Genomic DNA, 22,058 nt, shown 5'->3' with positions numbered 1-22,058 from the left:
GGGACACCCCCCTAACCCGATCCCATCATTGAAATCTCGTAATCACATGTACGATCACAAGATTTCAATTTGTTTACATCCGAACAGTTGTTCCGATGTAGACAAGTTAACCCTGGTACGAAAGGGTTAATAAACACAAAAAGTATCCACAAAAACAAAATACAAAGAAACTCTAAACGATGAGAGTTACAAATTATCCGCTAGATTTATAGTTTTGTCTGTAAAAAGCTGCGGCTCTAACGCTGCTTTTTTTTCCAGCGCACCCTTAAGACAACGCTGGTATTATGAGTTTTCTGAATGGCTGCGTTAGCCTCAGAAAAGTGAGCGTTGAGCCAAATTTAGCTCCACTTCAACCCTCAATACTAGCGTTGCTTACGGTAGCGGTAAGCTGGAAAAACGTGCTCGTGCACGATATCCCCATAGGAAACAATGGGGCAGATCGGGCTGAAAAAAACCTAACACCTGCAAAAAAGCAGCATTCAGCTCCTAACGCAGCCCCATTGTTTCTTATGGGGAAATACATTTTATGTCTGCACTTAACACCCTAACATGAACCCTGAGTCTAAACACCTCTAATCTTACACTTATTAACCCCTAATCTGCTGCCCCTGACACCGCCGACACCAGCATTATATTTTTTGCAGGACATTGCCCCAAAGTAATCAGCTCTTTCACCTGTAAAAAAAATACAATACCCCCCAACATTAAACCCCCCCACCCACACACATAATTTTTATTTTATTAGGGGGATTAGATTAGGTGTAATTAGTTTAAAATTCTTGTAATTCTTTTTTTTTCTCTGTAATTTAGTTTTTTTTTCTCGTAATTTAGTTTATTTAATTTAATTTTAATTAATTATAGGTAGTTTAGGTAATTTATTTAATGATAGTGTAGTGTTAGGTGTTATTGTAACTTAGGTTAGGATTTATTTTACATGTAATTTTGTACTTATTTTAGCTAGGTAGTTATTAAATAGTTAATAACTAATTAATAACTATTGTACCTAGTTAAAATAAATACAAAGTTGCCTGTAAAATAAATATAAATCCTACGCTAGATACAATGTAACTATTAGTTATATTGTAGCTAGCTAAGGGTTTATTTTATCGGTAAGTATTTAGTTTTAAATAGGAATTATTTATTTAATTATGTTAAATTTATTTAGTTTAATTTAACTTATATTTAAGTTAGGGGGGGTTAGGGTTAGGGTTAGACTTAGGTTTAGGGTTTAATACCTTTAATATAGTAGCGGCGACATTGGGGGTTGCAGATTAGGGGTTAATAAATGTAAGTAAAATCTGCAAATTAGCGACAGACATGTGGCAAGGTTATGATTGTAAAGTCTGACATTGGCTCTTTAATTATTCAGAACCTGAGAATCTACAATGTTTGTCAAAATAAATAATGAAAGTATAGAGCAAAGTTTTTAATCAGCATTCTTAAAGAGTTTACTTTCCCTTTAAGGCAGTTGATAACAGCTCACTGTATTCAAAGATGCTACTGAAAAACCCATTGAAATTTGCTGGGCTCTCTCTCTCCCACCCCGCTGGGAGGTTAATTTCTGCTGCTCCTTCTTGTTTAGAGTTTCTTTAGCCAATGGTGCAGTATTGGATTCTTAAAGGGACACTGAACCCAATTTTTTTCTTTAGTGATTCAGATAGAGCATGCAATTTTAAGCAACTTTCTAATTTACTCCTATTATCAATTTTTCTTCGTTCTCTTGCTATCTTTATTTGAAAAAGAAGGAATCTAAGCTATTTGTTTGGTTCAGGACCCTGGAAAGCACTTGTTCATTGGTGGATGCATTTATCCACCAATCAGCAAGAACAACCCAGGTTGTTCACCAAAAATGGGCCGGCATCTAAACTTACATTCTTGCATTTCAAATAAAGATACCAATTAGAAAGTTACTTAACATTGCATGATCTATCTGAATCACAAAAGAAAACATTTGGGTTCAGTGTCCCTTTAAGTACAGGTTGTGGTTTCAACAGACAAAAACAGCTATTTCAATTTAATCCAATCCATCAGGTGAAATGGATCATTATGAGCACACCGAAATGGAGGAAACAGTGCAAAATCATTTGAATAGTTTTTATTTCTTGTCAAACTCTTGTTTCTATTATTTCCCTGGACCCTTATTAAGATAATCAAGTTCTGCAAAGCACTATTATAAACCTCTGCTAATGTATTGCGGTTCATAATGGCATCCTAATAATTCAAAACTAAAAATCACATTTTCCCCAGTGGGAATACAGCACAACCTTTAAAACAGCATTTAGGTAAAAGATGTTTTGGAAAAAATAAATATCAACTGCCGCCTGAACTACCTCTGAGTTTGCCAACAGAGCAGAAATTGTGTAGGTGAAGACCAACATAGAAATAAAAATACTCTAGTCTTACATTATCTAAACTCAGTTTAAAAAGTTCAATGTTTAAGGCAATATATGACCTTGAAAAAAATAAGTAAAAAAAACCAAGTATACTTTTGGCCACTTTTAATAATGACTTAAGTTAAAAAGAATTTGTATTAAATCATATTATCTGCTGGATATATTCCAGCTGTAGAAAATGACCATTAATATATTCTGCAATAAAAAAGCATAACCACTTACCAGGTTTGTTGTTGTTGTGCATTAAGTGCTAAAATGACTTCTGTCAGTAGTTAGCAGAAATACTCATCAAAGCACAAAGACAGTGCTCATCATAAATCACAATATTAACCTGTGAAATCTGTCTGTAAGATAAATGAAGAGAACTGAGTACATGAATTTCAAAACAACTAATAATTCTTTCTGTGATGAATTCTTCTCCGGGTCTGCAAAGGTTAATCGACAGCTCTGTAGTTAAGGCAGGTCCTTGGAGAATCAGCAGCCTATCAGAATTCAGTTTTTAACCCACATTTTAAGACTGCCAGTCCAGTACTCCATTCCTGGAAGACCTTGAAAGCTACAGTAGGTCACTATCTGCCAGTACCTTGTCCCTGATGTGCTAAGGTACTTCATGTGAGACGGTGTGACTTTAAGGAACAAGAATCTAGGGATGGGTTGAACAGACTTTGCTGAAAAGCGAGTAACACAGACAAATCATCCAGTTCCTGCTCTGTGATGCTGCTTTTGGTTCGTTTGATGATGCTGTTGCTGGAGAAGATGCTGGTGATGAGGAGCTAGAGGGAGGGTGACAGTCACTTGCTGCCGTGCCTATATATCCCCTTCACCTCAAATAAGGGGAGATGCTCACATAGTCATGTCCAGGAACTCATACCCCAAGAACGGGATCTCAGAAGCACTGCACACACCTATCTTCCAGGTAAGATCCCACATTTGAACATATACTGTGAGCTGGGTACCAATTCACTACTTCATCGCCTTATTTCATGTATTTATTATAGATATCTATTTAGTAAGATATATCATTATATTCATTATGTGTTCAGGTCAGGAGTGTTTTTAATGTATCTATTTAAGTTAATGGGACATATATATATATATATATAATATTATTCTGAATTCAAGTGTATTTCTAGAGCTTGGCTGACTATAACCATTTTGTTGTTGAGCCAGGTCTCCAGGGGGACAACCTCCAGAAGAAGTAGGTTGAAGAGATCAGACGGAAGCACAACTTCCACCAGCTTCATCCTGAGACAGGTAGGAAGAAAGGTGACTTTAACCGTTTAGTTGCCAGTGCTTTGCAAGCGTTTTTGTCAGGGAGCATATCTATTTGATAGAAAACAGGCAGCTCTGCATTTTATTACAGCACAATCTCTTTACATTTCTACTTTTTAATGAGTAAATACAATTGCTTGAAATGATCATATAATAAATGTAACAGAATGTGCATTGTGGACTGGAAAATACATTTATTTCACATCTGTGAACATCCTATTGCTCTCTCTGATAGTGCCGGGGTTGAACAGTGTCAAAAGCTTTTTAATAGAGAACATTAATAACGGTAACATTTATGGAAGTGGAACACTTGTTCAAGGACACTGTCAAATGAATTGCTTATGTTTGATTGAATAATGAAATGCATGCAGCTAAAATAAAATAATACAAAGCATGATAGTGATTAAAAATACAGTCAGGAATGTTATTATTTGTATACACTTGTGATACACTTTATGTTATGTATTTTCAACAATGTTACAATGTTTGCTTTTTCTAGATTGAGGCTGGATATGTGCAGTTACTGTTTATTAGTTGGTATTGATTCTATTTTTTAAAAATAAATTGGAGCACAAATCCAGTTAATTTTATTTATGAATGTATTTTTTGCACAGATGTGTAGTGGCAACAAAGTTAATCAGTTCTTGTTGGATTTATATTTCAACTGTGGAAAGAAAATCTTAGCTTCTAAGACTGAATAGCTCTCTGTAAGCTGTGACACTGTAACATTTTGGTTACATTTTATTTTATTCAACACACAGACAAAACAATTCAACAATAAAAATGCAAACTGTAAAAGAGTCAGAAAAATATTCTTCTATATTAATTACAGTAGATACAAACTACACACTTTTGTATTTTAAGTCACTAACTTTGAATAAATGCATTCATAAAAGTGGAGTGTGCAGTATGTAACTTTATTTGGTTATTACTATAGATTACTAATTTTTAAAGGGACAGTAATGTAAAAATTAATCTTTCAAGATTCAGATAGCGTATGCAATTTTGAACACATTTCCAATTTACTATTATCTAATTTACTTTGTTCTCTTGAGATCCTTTGTTAAAAAGCATACCTAAGAATGTTTATAAACAGCTGCTTATTGATGGCTGTATAAATATGCCTCTTGTCATTGGCTCACCCCATATTTTCAGCAAACTCCATGTATTGAACTAGGGATACCAAGAGAATGAAGAGCATTTGATAAAATAAGTAAATTGGAAAGTTGTTTAACCACTTCACACAGTTAGGATGTTCCATGCCTCCCTAACAGTGCTGGGCTTAAACACCGTTAGAACTGCATGGAACGTCCTACCTTATACGGCATCCTGCAGCCTCCCCCTTTGATGAAAGCAGGAATCGGACTAGGATTTATGCCTTGCATCGTAGGCAGTCCCCCATGATTTAATACGTTGTGATCGCGTGATTTTATTTTTGAAGCAAATGTTTACATCGGAACGAAGTTTAACATTTGCTTCAGACATGAAGGGGTTAAATTAATATGCTCTATTTCAAACATGAAGACGAAAAATAGGTGCCATGTCCCTTTAAAAGTATACTATAACAAACCAATATAGAAATGATTAGCTTGCTGTTTCACCAATACATTTGTGTGTGTGCATATACAGTATATATATATATATATTTCAAGGTCAGAGATTATGGAACATTGTGAGCTTTGTTTTGATCCTTTTAATGTGCAATTTAAGATGTAAATTTGTAGATGTGTAGATGTTTGAACTGCTATTTGCAGAATTAGGTTACTATAAATGATTTGCTTTCTTACCATATTTTGTCAATCAACTATTATTGGGAGCAATTAAGACAAATGCTACTTTATCTGCGAGACAGACAACCATTTCCTTTTGCAGGCTTCCTGGTTCTAAAACAGTTGTTAACTCTATTTAATGCATACACAACACACTGGGCAGAGATTTACTCTGCAGACTAGGCATTCCAGTAGTAAATTTACTGCTAGTTTATATCTGGATTTAGCCATAAGATATGTGATTTTACCACTGTCTCTAGCGCCAAAGTACAGAGGCAGAATTTTTTTTGAAATGGCTTCCATTATTTCTTAGATTAAATGTTTTAATGCACACATTAATACAATAGTTATCATTATCTACGGCAGTGTGTTCCATTACTTACAGCATGAGTAGCCATTATACCCTTCCTCCCTTTAAACCATAAAATAAATACCATATTACCCTTGCAGCATCTACATATATGTGTAATGCCATGCAGTATTTTTTACTTTGTAAATAATGTAGCACTTATATGTTTACCACTTTTTGTTTTGGTCTATTAAAAATATAAATAAACAAAAGAGAACATGGCAAAATGTAAAAAAAAAAAAATCACAGGTAATTTTGTTTGTTATATGTGCAGAGTAATGTTAATTACAATATGAATAAAGCTAGGTAATTCTGTGTTGATTTCTTAGACCATATTGAAATTTGATATTTGCACTTTTTTTTATTTTAAAACATTTGCATTTCACTTTTACATTTATTTCTCTATTCAGCATTTATATGGATTTTATTTTCCTGAAATGTTTTATACATGTTATCTACAGAGTATATCGTGAAGTAGTGAGATGAACCAGATTTCCTCCACTATAAGTTCATTCTTTATTCTTACTCCTCTGCCCTTCACTTAGCCAAGCAAACCTACTTATCTTCTCTTATATATATTCACTCCTCAAACCTTAAACATCTCTTCTCCATTTTCAACTCTCTCCTCTATCCACCTGCACCACCCCCTTCATCTGCCTTTAGTGCTCAAGACCTGGCAGACTACTTTTTCAACAAAAAACCATCCGAAGTAATATCCCAACACAAGACCTCAAATTTACATCTCCGCCCCCGGTCACCCCCTCCCCCACTCTCAGCACATTCCCCCCAACCACTGAGAATGAAGTGAGTTCCCTATTGTCTTCCTCACACCTCACTACCTGCCCACTTGACACTATCCCTTCACATCTAATACCTTCTATGTCTTCTACCCTCACTCCAGCTCTTACTCACATATTCAACCTATCCCTTACTACCGGTTCATTCCCATCTTCCTTCAAACATGCAAAGGTCACTCCCATCCTCAAAAAACCCTCCCTCAACCCCAATTCTCCTGCAAACTACCATCCCATATCACTGCTTCCGCTAGCTTCAAAAGTCCTGGAAAAACTAGTTTTCGATCGCCTAAGCCACTTCTTGTCCTCCAACTCATTGCTTGACCCCTTGCAATCTGGCTTCCATCCCCAACACTCAACTGAGAATGCCCTCACCAAGGTTACTAACGATCTTCTATCTAGTAAAAACAACGGCCACTACTCAATACTTATCTAACTTGACCTATCTGCTGCCTTTGATACCGTTGACCATCCCCTTTTCCTATGGACTCTTAGCTCCCTTGGACTCTCTGATACTGCCCTCTCCTGGATGCACTCTTATCTCTCTAATAGGTCCTTTTCTGTCTCCTTTGCTGGCAACTCCTTCTCTCCATTGCCTCTGTCTGTTGGAGTACCCTTAAGGCTCTGTTCTGGGTCCTCTACTCTTCTCTATTTATACTTCCTCACTAGGTAAACTTATCAGTAGCTATGGCTTCAACTATCACCTCTATGCTGATGATACTCTGATCTACCTATTCACCCCTTCACTCTCTCCTTCTGTCCTTTCTCACATCAGTGTCTGCTTATCTGGCATTTCTTCTTGGATGGCCTCTCACCAACTAAAAATCAACATATCCAAGACTGAGCACCTTCTAAACTCCCCCTCTAATTCTACCCTGGTTTCTAACTTTTCAATCACTGTTGGTGACATCACTATCTACCCATCACCCCAAGTCTGCTGCCTAGGACTTACACTTGACTCCAATCTGTCCTTCCAACCCTATATCCAATTGCTCTCTTTATCCTGTCGCAACCATCTATGCAGTATTTCCAAAATTTGTCCGTTTCTGAGTGCTAAAACTACTAAACAGCTAATCCACTCCCTGGTAATTTCCTGGCTTGACTACTGTAATAACCTACTAACTGGACTCCCTCTCTCCCACCTCTCTCCTCTTCAATCCATTCTAAAGACCTCTGCTAGGCTAATCCACCTCTCCCGACGCTCTGTATCTGCTGCACCTCCCTGCGAGTCCCTTCACTGGCTCCCCATTCACAGCAGACTTACATTCAAAATTCTCACCCTGACCTACAAAGCCCTTACCAATGCAGCCCCCCCTACCTGTCCTCACTCATCAACAAATATACTCCAATCCACCCCTAAGATCCAAGAATGACCTGATCATTGCATCTTCTACCATCACCTCCTCCCATGCTACACTACAGGCCTTTTCTCATGTGGCACCAACCCTCTGGAACGCACTTCCTCGAGCTGTCAGACGTTCCCCTAACCTTTTCTCCTTTAAACGCTCCCTAAAGACCTTTTTGTTCAGAGAAGCCTATCTCCCAATCAGTAACAAATGAATTCCACTTGCCTAATAGCTGCCCTATCTAACTCCACACCAACATCATTCCCACCGTTGCAGTCCCCACCTCCTGTTTCTCACCCTCCTACCCATCTAGATTGTAAGTTCCCACTGGAACAGGGCCCTCAATTCCCCCTGTATTTGTTTGTTAAACTTTGTCTGGTGTCTTTAATTTTGTATTGTACTGTACTTTTATCTTTGTACCCATGGACAGCGCTGCGGAATCTGTTGGCGCTTTATAAATAAATAATAATAAATTATATATATATATATATATATATATATATATGTGTGTGTGTGTGTATGTCAGCAAGGCATTTCCAGCAACAAGCAGGTTAACCACATTGATCTGAGATAATCATGGAGCATTCCATTTGCTATAATAGGGTTAATTTTGTTCACTTTCAGCTTTGTTGCTTCTCGGTAAATGTATTTGACATTGAAAATACAAATATATTTCTACAGCAACTCCATGTGTTCTGACATCAGCCCCAGATCTTTTTTTTTTTTTTTTATTTTTTTTTTTTTTTTATTGAGGTTTTAAAAAATGACATACAAGCAAGGTATACAGAAATAAATTCAGGCATATAACATAGAAAGAATGTCAAAAAAAGTGATGGGCCTTCTCCACCACAACAGAGGCCACTTTTGGACCTCGCAACATGCAAAATAAAACAGTAGAAGGCACAATGATATTAAGGAGACCACTCATGGGTCTCAAATGAACCTCAGGTTTTATAGTATTATTCCTTGGGTGCAACATTATTATCAAAGGTGTATTAAAAGGTATTGATATCTAGAATGATTAGGGAAGACACAAACTAGTTTGACCCCCCTTCTTCATGGCAATTAAGAGATAGGTGTTAGTGCAAGCCTCGCTTCTGCTAGGTTAAAGGTTTGTTCAGGGGACTTCCTACGATTGTGAATTAGAGAGAGTGAGGTTCATAATATAATAAAGATCCTCAGGGAAGGTATATAAGACTAGTGTTGTAGATATATTGTGCCAGATAGGGTGTACTCTTGCTCTCAGGGGGAAAAAGACTATATGGACGTTAGGCAGAAACTACAATATGGAAGCTATAACTCAAGATTAAAACTAAAACACTGGGCTGAAAGAATTAGCGGGCAGCAATAAAATACCATAAAGGGCTGCTCAGGTATAGGTGGATAATAGTCTAAGTTAGCGCATAAATCTACCTAAGGTAGCTAGCAGAAACATAACAGTGAGGAGCATTAATGAGATTACAACCACTGTCCTAATGGCTAGACCGGCATACAGTCAAGGCTCTTACAGTCTATATTATGATAAGGGTTAATATATACATATATCAGAAGATACGTACCAGAAAGTGTAAAACTTGTGAGGCTTGCAAAACCTGATCCCCCCCAAAACCAGGCAGCTCGCCTGACAATATAGGAAGAATATATTGTGGGTAGTGGTGCTAAAGCAGGACCAGCCTGCGCCTAACTCTATGGCGTTCAACCTATAGGGTAGTTTATAACACTCTCAGGCATAGATGAATCTATGTAAATACTATTGGCCTTCAATTTCCAGTTAATCTTCCTGTAAGGGCAGCATCAAAATGAGATATGTTGTAATAACTGAAAAACATTGTCTACCCCTGCACTGCATAAACATGTCTTATGAATAGAGCATTACAGTAAAAATAGAGAGCCCAAATGATTTGTAACCCATACTAGGATTGTATACTGACATTATACTGTTATCTAAGCTTTAGGCAGTCTGTAAACTTATAGACTAGGCAGTACAAGTATTAACCTACTATTGTGTCTATTAGCGACATAGAAGGAACCCATAATGAGCCCTCAGCTTCACATGACAGCGTCCAGAAAAGTCCCTTTCTTGCCCCTAAGGGCATATTACTGGAGTCCCCCTGGAGAGATAAAGGAGTCATATTCCCTTTCGATAGTAAGCGCAAATATGTGCATCATGTAGATCTTGTGCTCATAGACAATATGTGCCATCGCCAATGTCCTACATAATGGACCAGGTATAGAGGGTGGACTAGCCCCCCGGATCCCACAACATCTGTGTCAAGGTGTCATGTTGAATCAAGAGAGTCTCTGACATAGCTGGATGCGGTTGCGTTAGATCCTGCGTGTGTAAACATGATGTCGGCACCGTGACATGGGGACACTCAAGGGAATAACCGCGGTCATCACAGATGTACGCAGACTTAAAACAAATGCTGCGTCCTACATCCCCTTTGTGCAGCGGCACTTCAGAGCTGGGCTCCTCGCGGGTAACCATGCTGGTCTTAAGCTGACTATTGATATCTTGAGCGGCTGTCACCTCCTCTATCTCTAAACCAAGCCGCACCGTCCTATCTGTAGATCCGAGCTCTCGGTCTCCTCCTGTCACTGGCAGGGCAAGGAGCGGACGCCGGGGCCCCTGGGCAGTACCGCCCTCCCCCTCCAGGTCAGAATGTCCAAGCGATATGGGTGACTGTGTTAGGCTAATTTCTTTACCGCTGCCCGCTGCATATAGAGTATCTGCCAAAGCAGCGTGGTGTGAAGCGAGTAAGCAGCGCAGGTCCTCCCAGAAAGTTAAGGGAATCTCCATGGTGGTTAAACGTCTGAAGCGAGTAGGTAGTAAGGAGGTTAATGGCACTTTTTCCCAAATAGCGTGTGTCTTGGTCAGGGTAGTACATGCAGTACCTTGCGGGCTATTACTGCTTCCTAACGACAGGGCTGGCTAGCATCCTGCCGGGGGGTATAAATGGTAGGCCGCAACCTATGAACTGTTCCGGAGCACTAGATATTGCCTCAAATCTGAGAAAAATAGTATATCCATGTAGAGCTAGCTGTACTTTAAGATCCTGTTCACAATGTGTAGATAATAAGGTGGATATGCTTGAGTTTTGCATGGATTTGTGGCAGAAGTTGTAGGAGCTGTAATTCATGCGACCTGTCATGGCCGCCTCCCGGAAGTTCCCCCCAGCCCCAGATCTTTAACTGGTGAAACCAATCACTAAACCAAATGATTTGGAACATGAGAATTATTAGCTTGTCAGGGTAGAGAGTAAGAAGGTGTTTTGTAAAGTTTAATGTCCTTGCCGTTTCTGACTAAGGTGCACTTTGCTTTTCTTTCACAAGGATAAATATAGCTTATTAGATGCCCCTCATCCTCAGTGATATCATTGCAGCAGGTGTATTTTTAGCACATAAAAACATCTCTAAGGAAGAATGATAATTAAATATTTCGACAATTGCACCTAGGTCACAAGAATAGCAGTGTGAAAGAAATTCAGGGAAAATAAATTACATTTTATTTCACCTTTTCCTTTTTTTTTCCTTTCTTAAGACATTTAATTTAAATAAAGTAAAATGTATAATTTGGGACAGTAGACTGAAAATTCTGAATATAAATACAATTTGTGGGAAATTTCTTGGCTAATTTAGGCAAAACTAATTTTAAAAGATGTGGGATCAAGTTTATTATTTAATATATTTCCGCAATATACAATTTTAAAGTCTGTAATTTAGTCTGGTTAGGAGAGGAAATGCAGGTTGTTTTTTTTATTCTGATTTTAATGTCCTGTAAATTGGAAATCAAAGAAAAAACTGTTGGCAGTTTTATCTATTAAACATTTTAGATGGAATGATCTTTATGTGCTGTAGTCAAATCTGATGTTCTGTTTAATGGCCAAATGAATGCCAGTTTTTAAAGGGACATAAAACCCTAATTTTAAATAATTTTAGAGTGTATTTTTATCATCTTATTTGTTTTGTTCTTTTTGTATCCTTTTGTGAAAAGTATACCTATGTAGGCTCAGAAGCGGCTGATTGGTGACTGTATGTATATGCCTCTTGTCATTGGCTTTTAGCTAGCACTCAGTAGCGCATTACTGCTCTTTCAACAATGGATACCAAGAAGAATGAAGCAAATTAAAAAATTGTATGATCTATGTGAATCATGAAAGAAACATTTTGGGTTTCATGCCCCTTTAAGTACTCACTGAAATGCAAAAAACAAAATGCAGGAGCATTTATAAATTTCAGTGCTTGCTTGAAGGAAATTCAAATCTTAAAGGGACATAATACCCACATTTTTTCTTTCAAGATTCAGATAGAGCACACAATTTTAAACAACTTTCCAATTTACTTCTACTATCAAGTTTTATTTGTTTTCTTTTTATCCTTTGTTGAAAAGCAGGAAGGTAAGTTCAGGTCTGTGCACGTGTCTGCAGCACAATATGGCAGCAGTTTTGCAACAATATGATACATTAGCAAGACCACTAGATGGCAGCACTATTTCCTGTCATGTAGGGCTCCAGAAATGTGTACGCTACCTACCTAGGTATCTCTTCAACAAAGAATAACATGAGAACTACGCAAATTTGATAATAGAAGTAAATTGGAAACTTTAAAAAAAATTGTATTCTATATCTCAATCATGAAAGAAAAAAATGTGGTTTTCATGTCCCTTTAAACACAACCCCTCACCCAATAAGCTGCGTAGACTCAACGTTAGAAAAAGACTGCTTCTAATTACCAAGGACCTTTTTGTTTCACAGCTATTACTTCAAATTATTGAGAAGGGAAGTGCAGAGTTTAAGATTAGAATTTCCATTGTGCAAGTACTGAAAGCGTAATTTCCTTGCTTTTTCACATTTAAGAGAAAACTTAAAGGGACACTGAGCCCAAATTTTTTCTTTCATGATTCAGATAGAGCATGCAATTTTAAGCAACTTTCTAATTTACTCCTATTATTAAATTTTCTTCATTCTCTTGGTATCTTTATTTCAAACGCAAAAATGTAAGTTTAGATGCCGGCCCGTTTTTGGTGAACAACCTGGGTTGTTCTTGCTGATTGGTGGATAAATTCATCCACCAATAAAAAAGTGCTGTCCAGAGGTCTAATCCCAAAAAAAGCTTATATGCCTTCTTTTTAAAATAAAGATAGCACGAAAACGAAAAAAAAAATTGATAATAGGAGTAAATTAGAAAGTTGCTTAAAATAGCTCTATCTGAATCATGAAATAAAAAAATTGGGTTCAGTGTCCCTTTAAAGGGATATAAAACTTAAATAAGGACACTGACCCCCTTAATATATGCGGGAGCCACCCCAACCACCCTATAACTATAGTGAGGTTTTCCTACCACTTTACATATAGTGTTTATATATATATATATATATATATATATATATATTTATTTACACACAGCTCTATACTATTATTTTTGTTAAGGGTGCATATCATACAAATATATATGTGCATGTTTACCTATATATGTGTAATGTAATAATGCAAAGCTCTTATGCACTACATTATATTATCATTGTACTATTGCTTGCAAAGGATTTATGATCTGTTTCCAGCTACTACTTAATCTTTCTAGGAAACAAGGGTCTGGAATACTTGTGTTCCTGGTTGTCTTTATTATAACACCTGCATGGTGCTGCATAATCTGTTGGAGCATTGAAAATAAATGTAATAAAAATAATACAGATACTAATAATAAATAATAGTGTTTTAGCCCTACAAAGATCAGCTCTGGACTGACAATGCACTTCTGGCCTAGAGCTGAACATGACACACGACTGCTGAGTCAATCACCAGATGTGTTCAGCTCGCGACCAGTAGCGCATTGCTGATCTGAAGCTAGCTTTAACCATGCGTTTAACTCCTTTGCAGAGTCCTCTGCAAGCAATAGTGCAAATGAAAATGTGCCTTACAGCATTTTATTATCACTCCTTTATGTCCCTTTTATGTAACATTTTTCACCATGTATAGTAACTTATGTCCTTTTAACCAAATACTTTTGTACCCCTTTTACAATGCAATACAGAATGACTGCTCTAGCTGCAGCAATTCACTTTGTAGACCAAAATTCTTCATGATGTGCCCACAATGAAACAGATAGCAATGACAAATAATAGTATATTACTGTACTGCTTAACCACTCTCTATACCGAGCTCAAATAAGTCCTTCCCAAAGTAGCAAGAATAATGTATTTGAAGTGAGACTCTTATCAGTATCTTGTGCAATATGTCATGTGACTATAACCCAAATCATTTTTTCACGTTATTGATCTTGCAATAAGCCACCATAAATGTTCAAAGTAAATGATCATAATTTGTGCTATCCTGTAAAACATCCCTTTGGTGCTAAAATATGTCTCATCTTTTTATTAATTGTAGTGATTATGATTATATTGAAAATCTAAAACATATAAATACACCCAACCACATTTCGGGAGTTTTCTTGATATCTATAATGACAATTCTAAACTAGTGGAATCCACTTCTGTCTGACAAGCACAAGAGCTACAGACATTTTATAACTCATAAAATTAAAGGTGCACTAAATAAGCATCACATTGAATATATGCTGACAGCCATCATATCCAGGCTTAACTTTATCAATTTGGACTTAATTTGCTATGTCTTGGGCTCCCCAAATGCTTAGTAATCTGGCAGTGTTAGGAATTCTGTTGGCATTGCTGGCAACAATATGTGTGTTATTGAGTCATGGAATTAGAAAGAGGTTTAGGCAGAAGAAAGTGTAACATAAGGTGGCATGCAATGATATTGCCTGAATAAGGATACTATGCCATATAGTACTTGGATATACTCATTATCAGTCAAAGGGAAGCAGTGCTCAAACAACAGGATACATTACAAGAGAAAATTAGAGGAGAGATTGAATAATACAGGGCTAGGGAATAATATGCTGGTTTGAATATATTATAGGCTAAAGGGATAGTAAAGTCACAATTTAGATAAAGCAGGCTAATTTAAACAACATTCCAATTTATTTCTATTATTAGATTTGCTTTGTTCTCTGATTCTTTTCCTGAAGAGTAAAGCTAGGGATGCTTTCAGTAGCTTTGGAGTGTGCACGTTTCTTTTTGCAGTCTCTGGAGCAGTGTTTGTAGCTATGTATAACATTGCTATACACATTGTTGCAAACACTGCTGCCAGATGCTTAAGACGCGTGCACGCTCGTGAGTTCACCTAGGATTATTCTTTAACAAAGGATACCAACGGAACTAAGCAAAATTGATAATAGAAGTAAAATGGAAAGTTGCTTCAAATTTCATGCTTTATCCAATCCATTTTGGGAGTTTTCCAAGGGACTTGATATACATAATGACACTAAGTAAGAAAATAATGTTGAATGATGAGAGATTGGGATAAAATAAGGGTGCATTGGGATAGCAAATTGGGGGGAAAGTAATAGTAATGAGATAGTTACTAGTGAGGGAAAATGACAAACATGACATTGGGACAGTGGCAAATAGACAAAGGTGCCGGATCTGGGAAATAGGTGGAAAAACTGAAGTAGAATATTCAGAGTAAGTTCCCAATGATCAAAAACTCACCGGCCTGCAGGTAAATCAATCACCATCTTTGGGTTTTCTCTTAGACCTTATATTGTAATGTAGATTTCTCTCCCTCTCATCCAGAGTCCATAGCATAGCAAGATAAACTGCTCTCAGTCTTAAATTTGCTTTTCTAAAATTTTAAATTTTCACTGGTGGAAGGGATAGGGAAACAGTATTGTTGTGACAATTAGACAGACAGTAAAAGAGCTCTTAAACTAGCCTCTGTACAACTTACACCGGAATATGTCCTCTAATTTGAAAGAGGAGAATCAACTGAGCATATGACAATTAATATCTTCCAGGAAAGATGGCAGCAACTAGTACCAGATCACTTTCAGATCTCTTTATGTGTTAGAGATTCCAGTGGGTATAGAAATTGTGCTGCCTACCCATAATGCATTAGAACACTGATTTCTCTATGCGAACTGTCTATTTAAATACAGTTTCTAATCTATACTATAATCGCGTTTGTAACACATTCGTCGCCAGTTGCCCACGCATCCTCAAAGGAATGTTGGCTGCGCAAGGCAGCCAAAAGAATGTTGGCTGCACGCGCAGCCAAAATAATCCACCTAGATGCAGCGTAGGCAAACCTGAAGCCTTAAAAAAAGACACGCAACCGCCTGCATGAAATAACGTAAAAACACATAACCGCCCACAAGAAATAAAAAATTAACACGTAACCGCCTGCACGAAGTATAACAAAAAAAAAACTAACCTCCTGCACAAAGTATTAACAATCACTTTCAGATCTCTTTATGTGTTAGATTCCAGTGGGTATAGCAATTGTGCTGCCTACCCATAATGCATTAGAACACTGATTTGTCTATGGAAACTGTCTATTTAAATACAGTTTCTAATCTATACTATATTCGCATTTGTAACACATTCGTCGCCATTTGCGCACGCATCCTCAAAGGAATGTTGGCTGCGCGAGGCAGCCAAAAGAATGTTGGCTGCATGCGCAGCCGAAATAATCCACCTAGATGCAGCGTAGGCAAACCCGAAGCCTTAAAAAAAAAAACACGCAACCGCCTGCATGAAATAATGTAAAAACACGTAACCGCCCACAAGAAATAAAAAGAACACATAACCGCCCGCACGAAGTGTAACAAAAAAAACTAACCTCCCGCATGAAGTATTAACAAACACCTAAACCGCCAACTCCCACATCGCAAAACAATAAAGTAATTAACACCTAATCCGCAAATAACATAAAGTATTAACCCCTAAACTGCCAAACCCCCACATCGCAATAAACCTATTTAACCTATTAACTCTTTAACCGCCAACTCCCTACATCGCAATAAACCTAATTAACCTATTAACCCCTAAACCGCCAAACCCCCACATCGCAATAAACCTAATTAATATATTAACCCCTATGCTGCCAATCCCCCCACAACGCAAATAACTAATTTAATTACTAAGCCCCTAACCTAACACCCCCTAAATTAACCCCAATACTAAATTACACTTAAATAAAACCTAACATTAAATTACAAAAAAATAATCTAAAATTACAAAAAATAAAAAACTTTAAAATTACAGAAAATAATAAACAAAATTATCAAAAATAAAGTTAAACATAATCCCTATGAAAATAAAAAAGCCCTCCCCAAAATAAAAATACCCCCTAATCTAAACTACCAATAGTCCTTAAAAGGGCCTTTTGTAGGGCATTGCCCTAAGTTAAACAGCTCTTTCACGTTTAAAAAAAAATACTAAGTCTCCCCTAACAGTAAACCCCCCAAATAAAAAAAACACTAAAAAAACTAAACTACCCATTGCCCCATAAGGGTCATTTGTATGGGCATTGCCCTTAAAAGCTCTTTTACTTCCCTTAAAAGGGCATTCAGCACTTTTACAGTGCCTATTAAATCCCTAATCTAAAAAATAAAAAAAACAAAAGTGGGGGGCGGAGCTAACTGCCGAGCTGGATAGACGCATCTCATGAGAGCTCTGTCCTAGTTCTATTAGCAAGTTTTATAAAAGTTGACTTAGCTACCAGATTCTTCCCCACAAGTGATACTGTTATATACCCCAGATCACATAGACAGTTCATTTTGCCCTTTGGTCGGGAAACGCTGATAGGGGACAAAGAAAATCAAGAGCTCAGAGCCAGGCACTTGTGACGGTCGCCGGAGGGTCGGGGCTCCGCTCCGACGACTGAAGTAACAAGCACAGAGAATCCTCCTTAGTGTCAGCATCCTGATCCCGGTGCATCACTCGCTGTCCTAACGGTGCAGTACAAGAGACAGGCAGCTGAACCACGCGGACACCCCTATAAAGCAGCGGAGATCGGAGCTTGGAGAGAGCGGGCGTGCTGATCTGGAGGGCCGGGGAACACAGCATATACAAAGTGGAGTGAGCAGCCGCACTTACCGGAGTGAGAAGAATCTGCAAACTGCAAGCCTGGTGATCTACCGACTGCCGAGATCTGAACCGGAGGCTCCCAGGGTAAGCAGGCCGAAGGCCTCCAGATACGCAGAGTCACGCATACCCACACTCGAGCCTGTAAAGGCGCGAAAAAATACAGCTACATATAGTTAACTTTTATCAGCTCTCAAGACACTCGCCACTTAGAAGGGCACTCGTAACTACTCCAGCCTGTAAGATCCTTACCCATATAGACTGCGGTGTCCCTGCACGCTATCTCACGCTATACTCAGACAGAGGCCTTATGGGGATATAACTAGGCCCAAGTAGGAGCGAGTTGTGTAAAGACTCCAGGCTTGCAGGGAGGCCGGTTTGCCCTATCAGTTGCCTTAAAACAGCGTCACAAGAATTGAAAGTACAAGAAGTGGTTTATATCTTCTACTGCGCCTGCTTCTGACTAGATTCCGATTAGGCCTGCATTACAAGCCAAAATTACTGAAAAGGCCTCTAGAAATACCTCAGCAGCTCATCCACTGTCTATATAAAAGCCTGAGTGGACAGCCAATTAGCCAGGTGAAGAGCCACTGTAATTTCTGGCCTCCACACTTAGAAAAACCACTTGCACTGTTTATAAGGACAGTTGAGCCTAACATACTAGCTATTCTGTTGCGGGACCCCCTGGCAAACAACTACAAGCTGATTGAACCCCTCTGAACTTAGCCACGGATCCTTAGTGCTCCTGATTTAGAGATATTGGGAAGCCTTTTACTCAATACTTGCTGACTCACTGTGAGAGCTGTGCGAGGGCTGGAGGCCTGCTGGCAGACACGTAACTCACACTGCAGACTCTCACTCGCTGCTGCAGGACACTTGTGTCACAAACATACATCTGCACACCAGCACAGACAGCTTTGCCCACTATACTGAGAACTTGCAGAGGGCCTTAAGCTATTTGGGCCACACATACAGGATATATCCCAGCTGGAAAAGCAGCCTCAACTCACTGGGACTGATTACTGTCCCCATCCTGCCTAGGACCATTAACAAACCCTGCAGAGAATATACACAGTAAACTAAGTAACTTCAGCAATAGAAAGGTCAATTCAGCTTGCTTCACCTTCCTAACTGGAGCCCAAGTGATTGAGACATACTCATAACCTAGACCCTGAGAACTGGACACTACAGCCAAATTTTACAGTGAAGTGTATGCAGAGTATCCTTTGTTGATTAACACAACCTTGTTCTCTTCCTGTGGAATGAAACTTTTCATACCCCCTACTATTGAGACATTCTCACACTAACCTCTTTTTTATTTATGCTAGCTGCTGCGACAGCTTCATTGTCCTCAGGTTCACAGCCTGAGGTGGAGTGTGATTTCATATTGCTGCTTTAATCATACATCTTTCTTCCACAGGTATTTAAGTATATCATGATAAGTGCTAGTGCAACTCCTCATTGATATGAAGTGCTGGCAGCTAGGCTAAAAAACACTGGTCTTTCACTAAAGGTTCTAGTGCCCTAGCCTAACATATATACTTACCTAAAGCTACCAGGTAGTTTAACCAACACTTACCCCCCGAGGCGCATACACATAGACACATATATTGACGCGGTCCCCTAGCCACACATACATTGACACGTAGCGGTAAGCACACTCACTACACATAGCCTGATCTTTCCACACCGCACTCCCCCTACTGTTACATACCTTCTGGAATCTCAGATCCAGTAGAACTACACCTTCACCTACACTCCTAAACTAACAATTTAAGGACTTAATAGCAGGGTATCCTATCCACCCCTGCTCAATATTCCGCTGAGTTACACTGTCTGTTAATTCTCTCTGGCACCTCTCCCTTTCCGGTCCAGCCAGTCTGGGCTGGTCACTTCCCTTCTCCTTTTTCCCTTCTGTATAGTCGTATCCCACCACTCCCTGGGGTGCCAGTGACTCACATACCTGCATTTATATGTTGAAATTGAAGGGTTCAATTACTACCTATTATTTGATGCTGTAACAAAATGTCATAAATATAGAAAATGTTATTGACCCCTGCTCCGCAGCCTAGCAATACATATCAGACCTAGTAAACTTTACTGTACGGTGCTTTATACTTTTCAGATTGTTTTCAGAGCGCTCTATAAGAGAAGGTTGGTGTTAATCTTTAACCTACAGGCATACCTAACAGTCTTAATACAATGCCCCACGGGCCCAGACGTCAGGGGAAACCCTCCACTACCACTCAGAAGACTGTTTATGATCACTTTACTCAATCAGGAAAGGAATCTAACCCTGTCACCAACGAGGAGATGAGCGACCCTGAGTCGATCGATGCTGAATCTCATTCTAGTGTGCGCTCAGAAGCGCCATCACATCATTACATTACTAAGGCTACCCTACAGCATATGTTGGCCAGTCAAACGCGCTCTATCACCCAGGAAATTCAACGGTCTTCTGCGGAACTGAAAAAGGAAATCTCAGAGATTGGAGAAAGAGTTGAAGCACTAGAGCGGAAACAGGATGATCTAGCAGTAGATCAATCAAACCTGCTCACTTACTCTGAAACCCTAGCAGATCAGATGACTCAACTTGAATTTAAAATGGCAGACATCGAAGACAGATCTCGCAGAAATAATATCCGGTTTAGGGGTATTCCAGAAACCATAGAAAATACTCATCTCCAACCCTACCTAAAGGAGCTGTTTGCAGTACTCGTGGGCACCCCAGATGGACACACTGATACAATGGAGAGAGCCCATAGAGCTTTAAGATCACGACTTACTCCAGCCGACAAACCAAGAGATGTAATTGTCTGCTTTCACAGCTACATATATAAAGACAAACTTATGCAAGCAGCCTTCAAAAGACCGCCTATGCCAGAAAAATTCAAGGATGTTCAACTCCTACCTGATCTTTCAACTCATACCCTACAGTACCGTAAAACCTTTCAACAAATTACTCTGACTCTCAGAAAGGCCAATATTAAATACAGGTGGGGCCACCCTACAAACCTAGTGGTCACCAGAAACAACCAGAGCCACACAATTAACTCCATACCTCAGGGTATGGCTCTCCTGACCACATGGGGCCTACACCAGGAACAGCCTCCACCATTACAGCCAACCCACCCAAAGCTGAGAGCTTCGGCTCCCGAATGGACTATTAAAGAGCAGAGAGCCAAGAAACCTAAAACTAACCCACCGTAAAAACACGCCTGGTAGCCTTTAACGGAACTTACCTAGACTTTATTTGACCTGGGAGTTTGACCTGTCTCCAACAGATCATAACTGAGACTGAGTTAAAGCTTGAAAAGTTTACTATTAGATAGTACAATTAAGTTATGTGTTAGATTGTTGTTTAAGGTTGTTGTCTTAATTTAAGTATTGCACATATGTAATAGCAAGTTAATTTACAATGATTACTGCGGAGCAGGGTCCATTCCAAAGACCCCTGTTTCTGTTAGCTTCTCGCCCCCCACCACAGGCAGCCCACACTAGGGCTCCACCATAGCGAACTATTTTCGCTAACTCTTCTTCACACTATCTGTTGCCTATTTCCCTCCCCCTATCCTCCCTACTTACACTAACTCTCAGCATTAAAAGATCTGACCTACTCTCCATACCTCTCTATGCCACCACTTAAAATACTAACCCACAATGTACGAGGCCTAAACTCCCCACATAAGCGTAGCCTTTTGGCTAGATCACTCAAATTCCATAACCCTGACGTAGCATTCCTTCAGGAAACACATTGGTCGTCAGACAATCCTCCTCAAACAATATCTAAAGACTACACTGTCCTCGAATATACCTCTTTTTCAAAAAAAGCCAGAGGTACGGCAATTTTAATCCATAAAAGAATAGCTTATGAACCAATCCAAGTCCTAAAAGACCCCCAATCTAGATTTCTCATTCTAACATGTAAGCTAGACCATACTGATCATACCTTAGTTTCTATCTATCTACCTAACTCACATCAGCCTAGATACCTTAAACGGATCCTACACACAGTTGACCGGATAAAAATAGGCAGAGTCTTACTAGCGGGGGACTTCAACATGACTTGGGATCCAGCACTAGACAGAAAAAGAACTGCCCGGACAAAACACACTACCCCTCCTGCTCAACTTTCCCAAAAGTTCAGACAAATAATTACCCACTTTTGCTACTTCGATGTATGGCGCTCACT

General features: G+C 38.9%; 1 protein-coding gene across 1 annotated transcript in view; it reads left to right on the top strand.

The window, feature by feature from the left end:
- The first annotated feature begins 3,246 nt into the window (after window positions 1-3,246).
- Window positions 3,247-22,058, top strand: part of CACNB4 (calcium voltage-gated channel auxiliary subunit beta 4) — a 555,359-nt gene continuing 536,547 nt past the window's right edge. Inside the window, exons 1-2 of the mRNA XM_053698302.1 lie at window positions 3,247-3,309; window positions 3,564-3,647. Of these exons, the coding sequence (XP_053554277.1) occupies window positions 3,247-3,309; window positions 3,564-3,647 (147 nt within the window). The remainder of the gene's footprint in view (window positions 3,310-3,563; window positions 3,648-22,058) is intronic.

This window comes from Bombina bombina, chromosome 1 (genome assembly GCF_027579735.1).
Source record: "Bombina bombina isolate aBomBom1 chromosome 1, aBomBom1.pri, whole genome shotgun sequence".
In the NCBI taxonomy this organism is placed as follows: Eukaryota; Metazoa; Chordata; class Amphibia; order Anura; family Bombinatoridae; genus Bombina; species Bombina bombina.
Note: the sequence above shows the minus strand (reverse complement) of the source record. Positions and strands in the feature narration are given on the sequence as shown.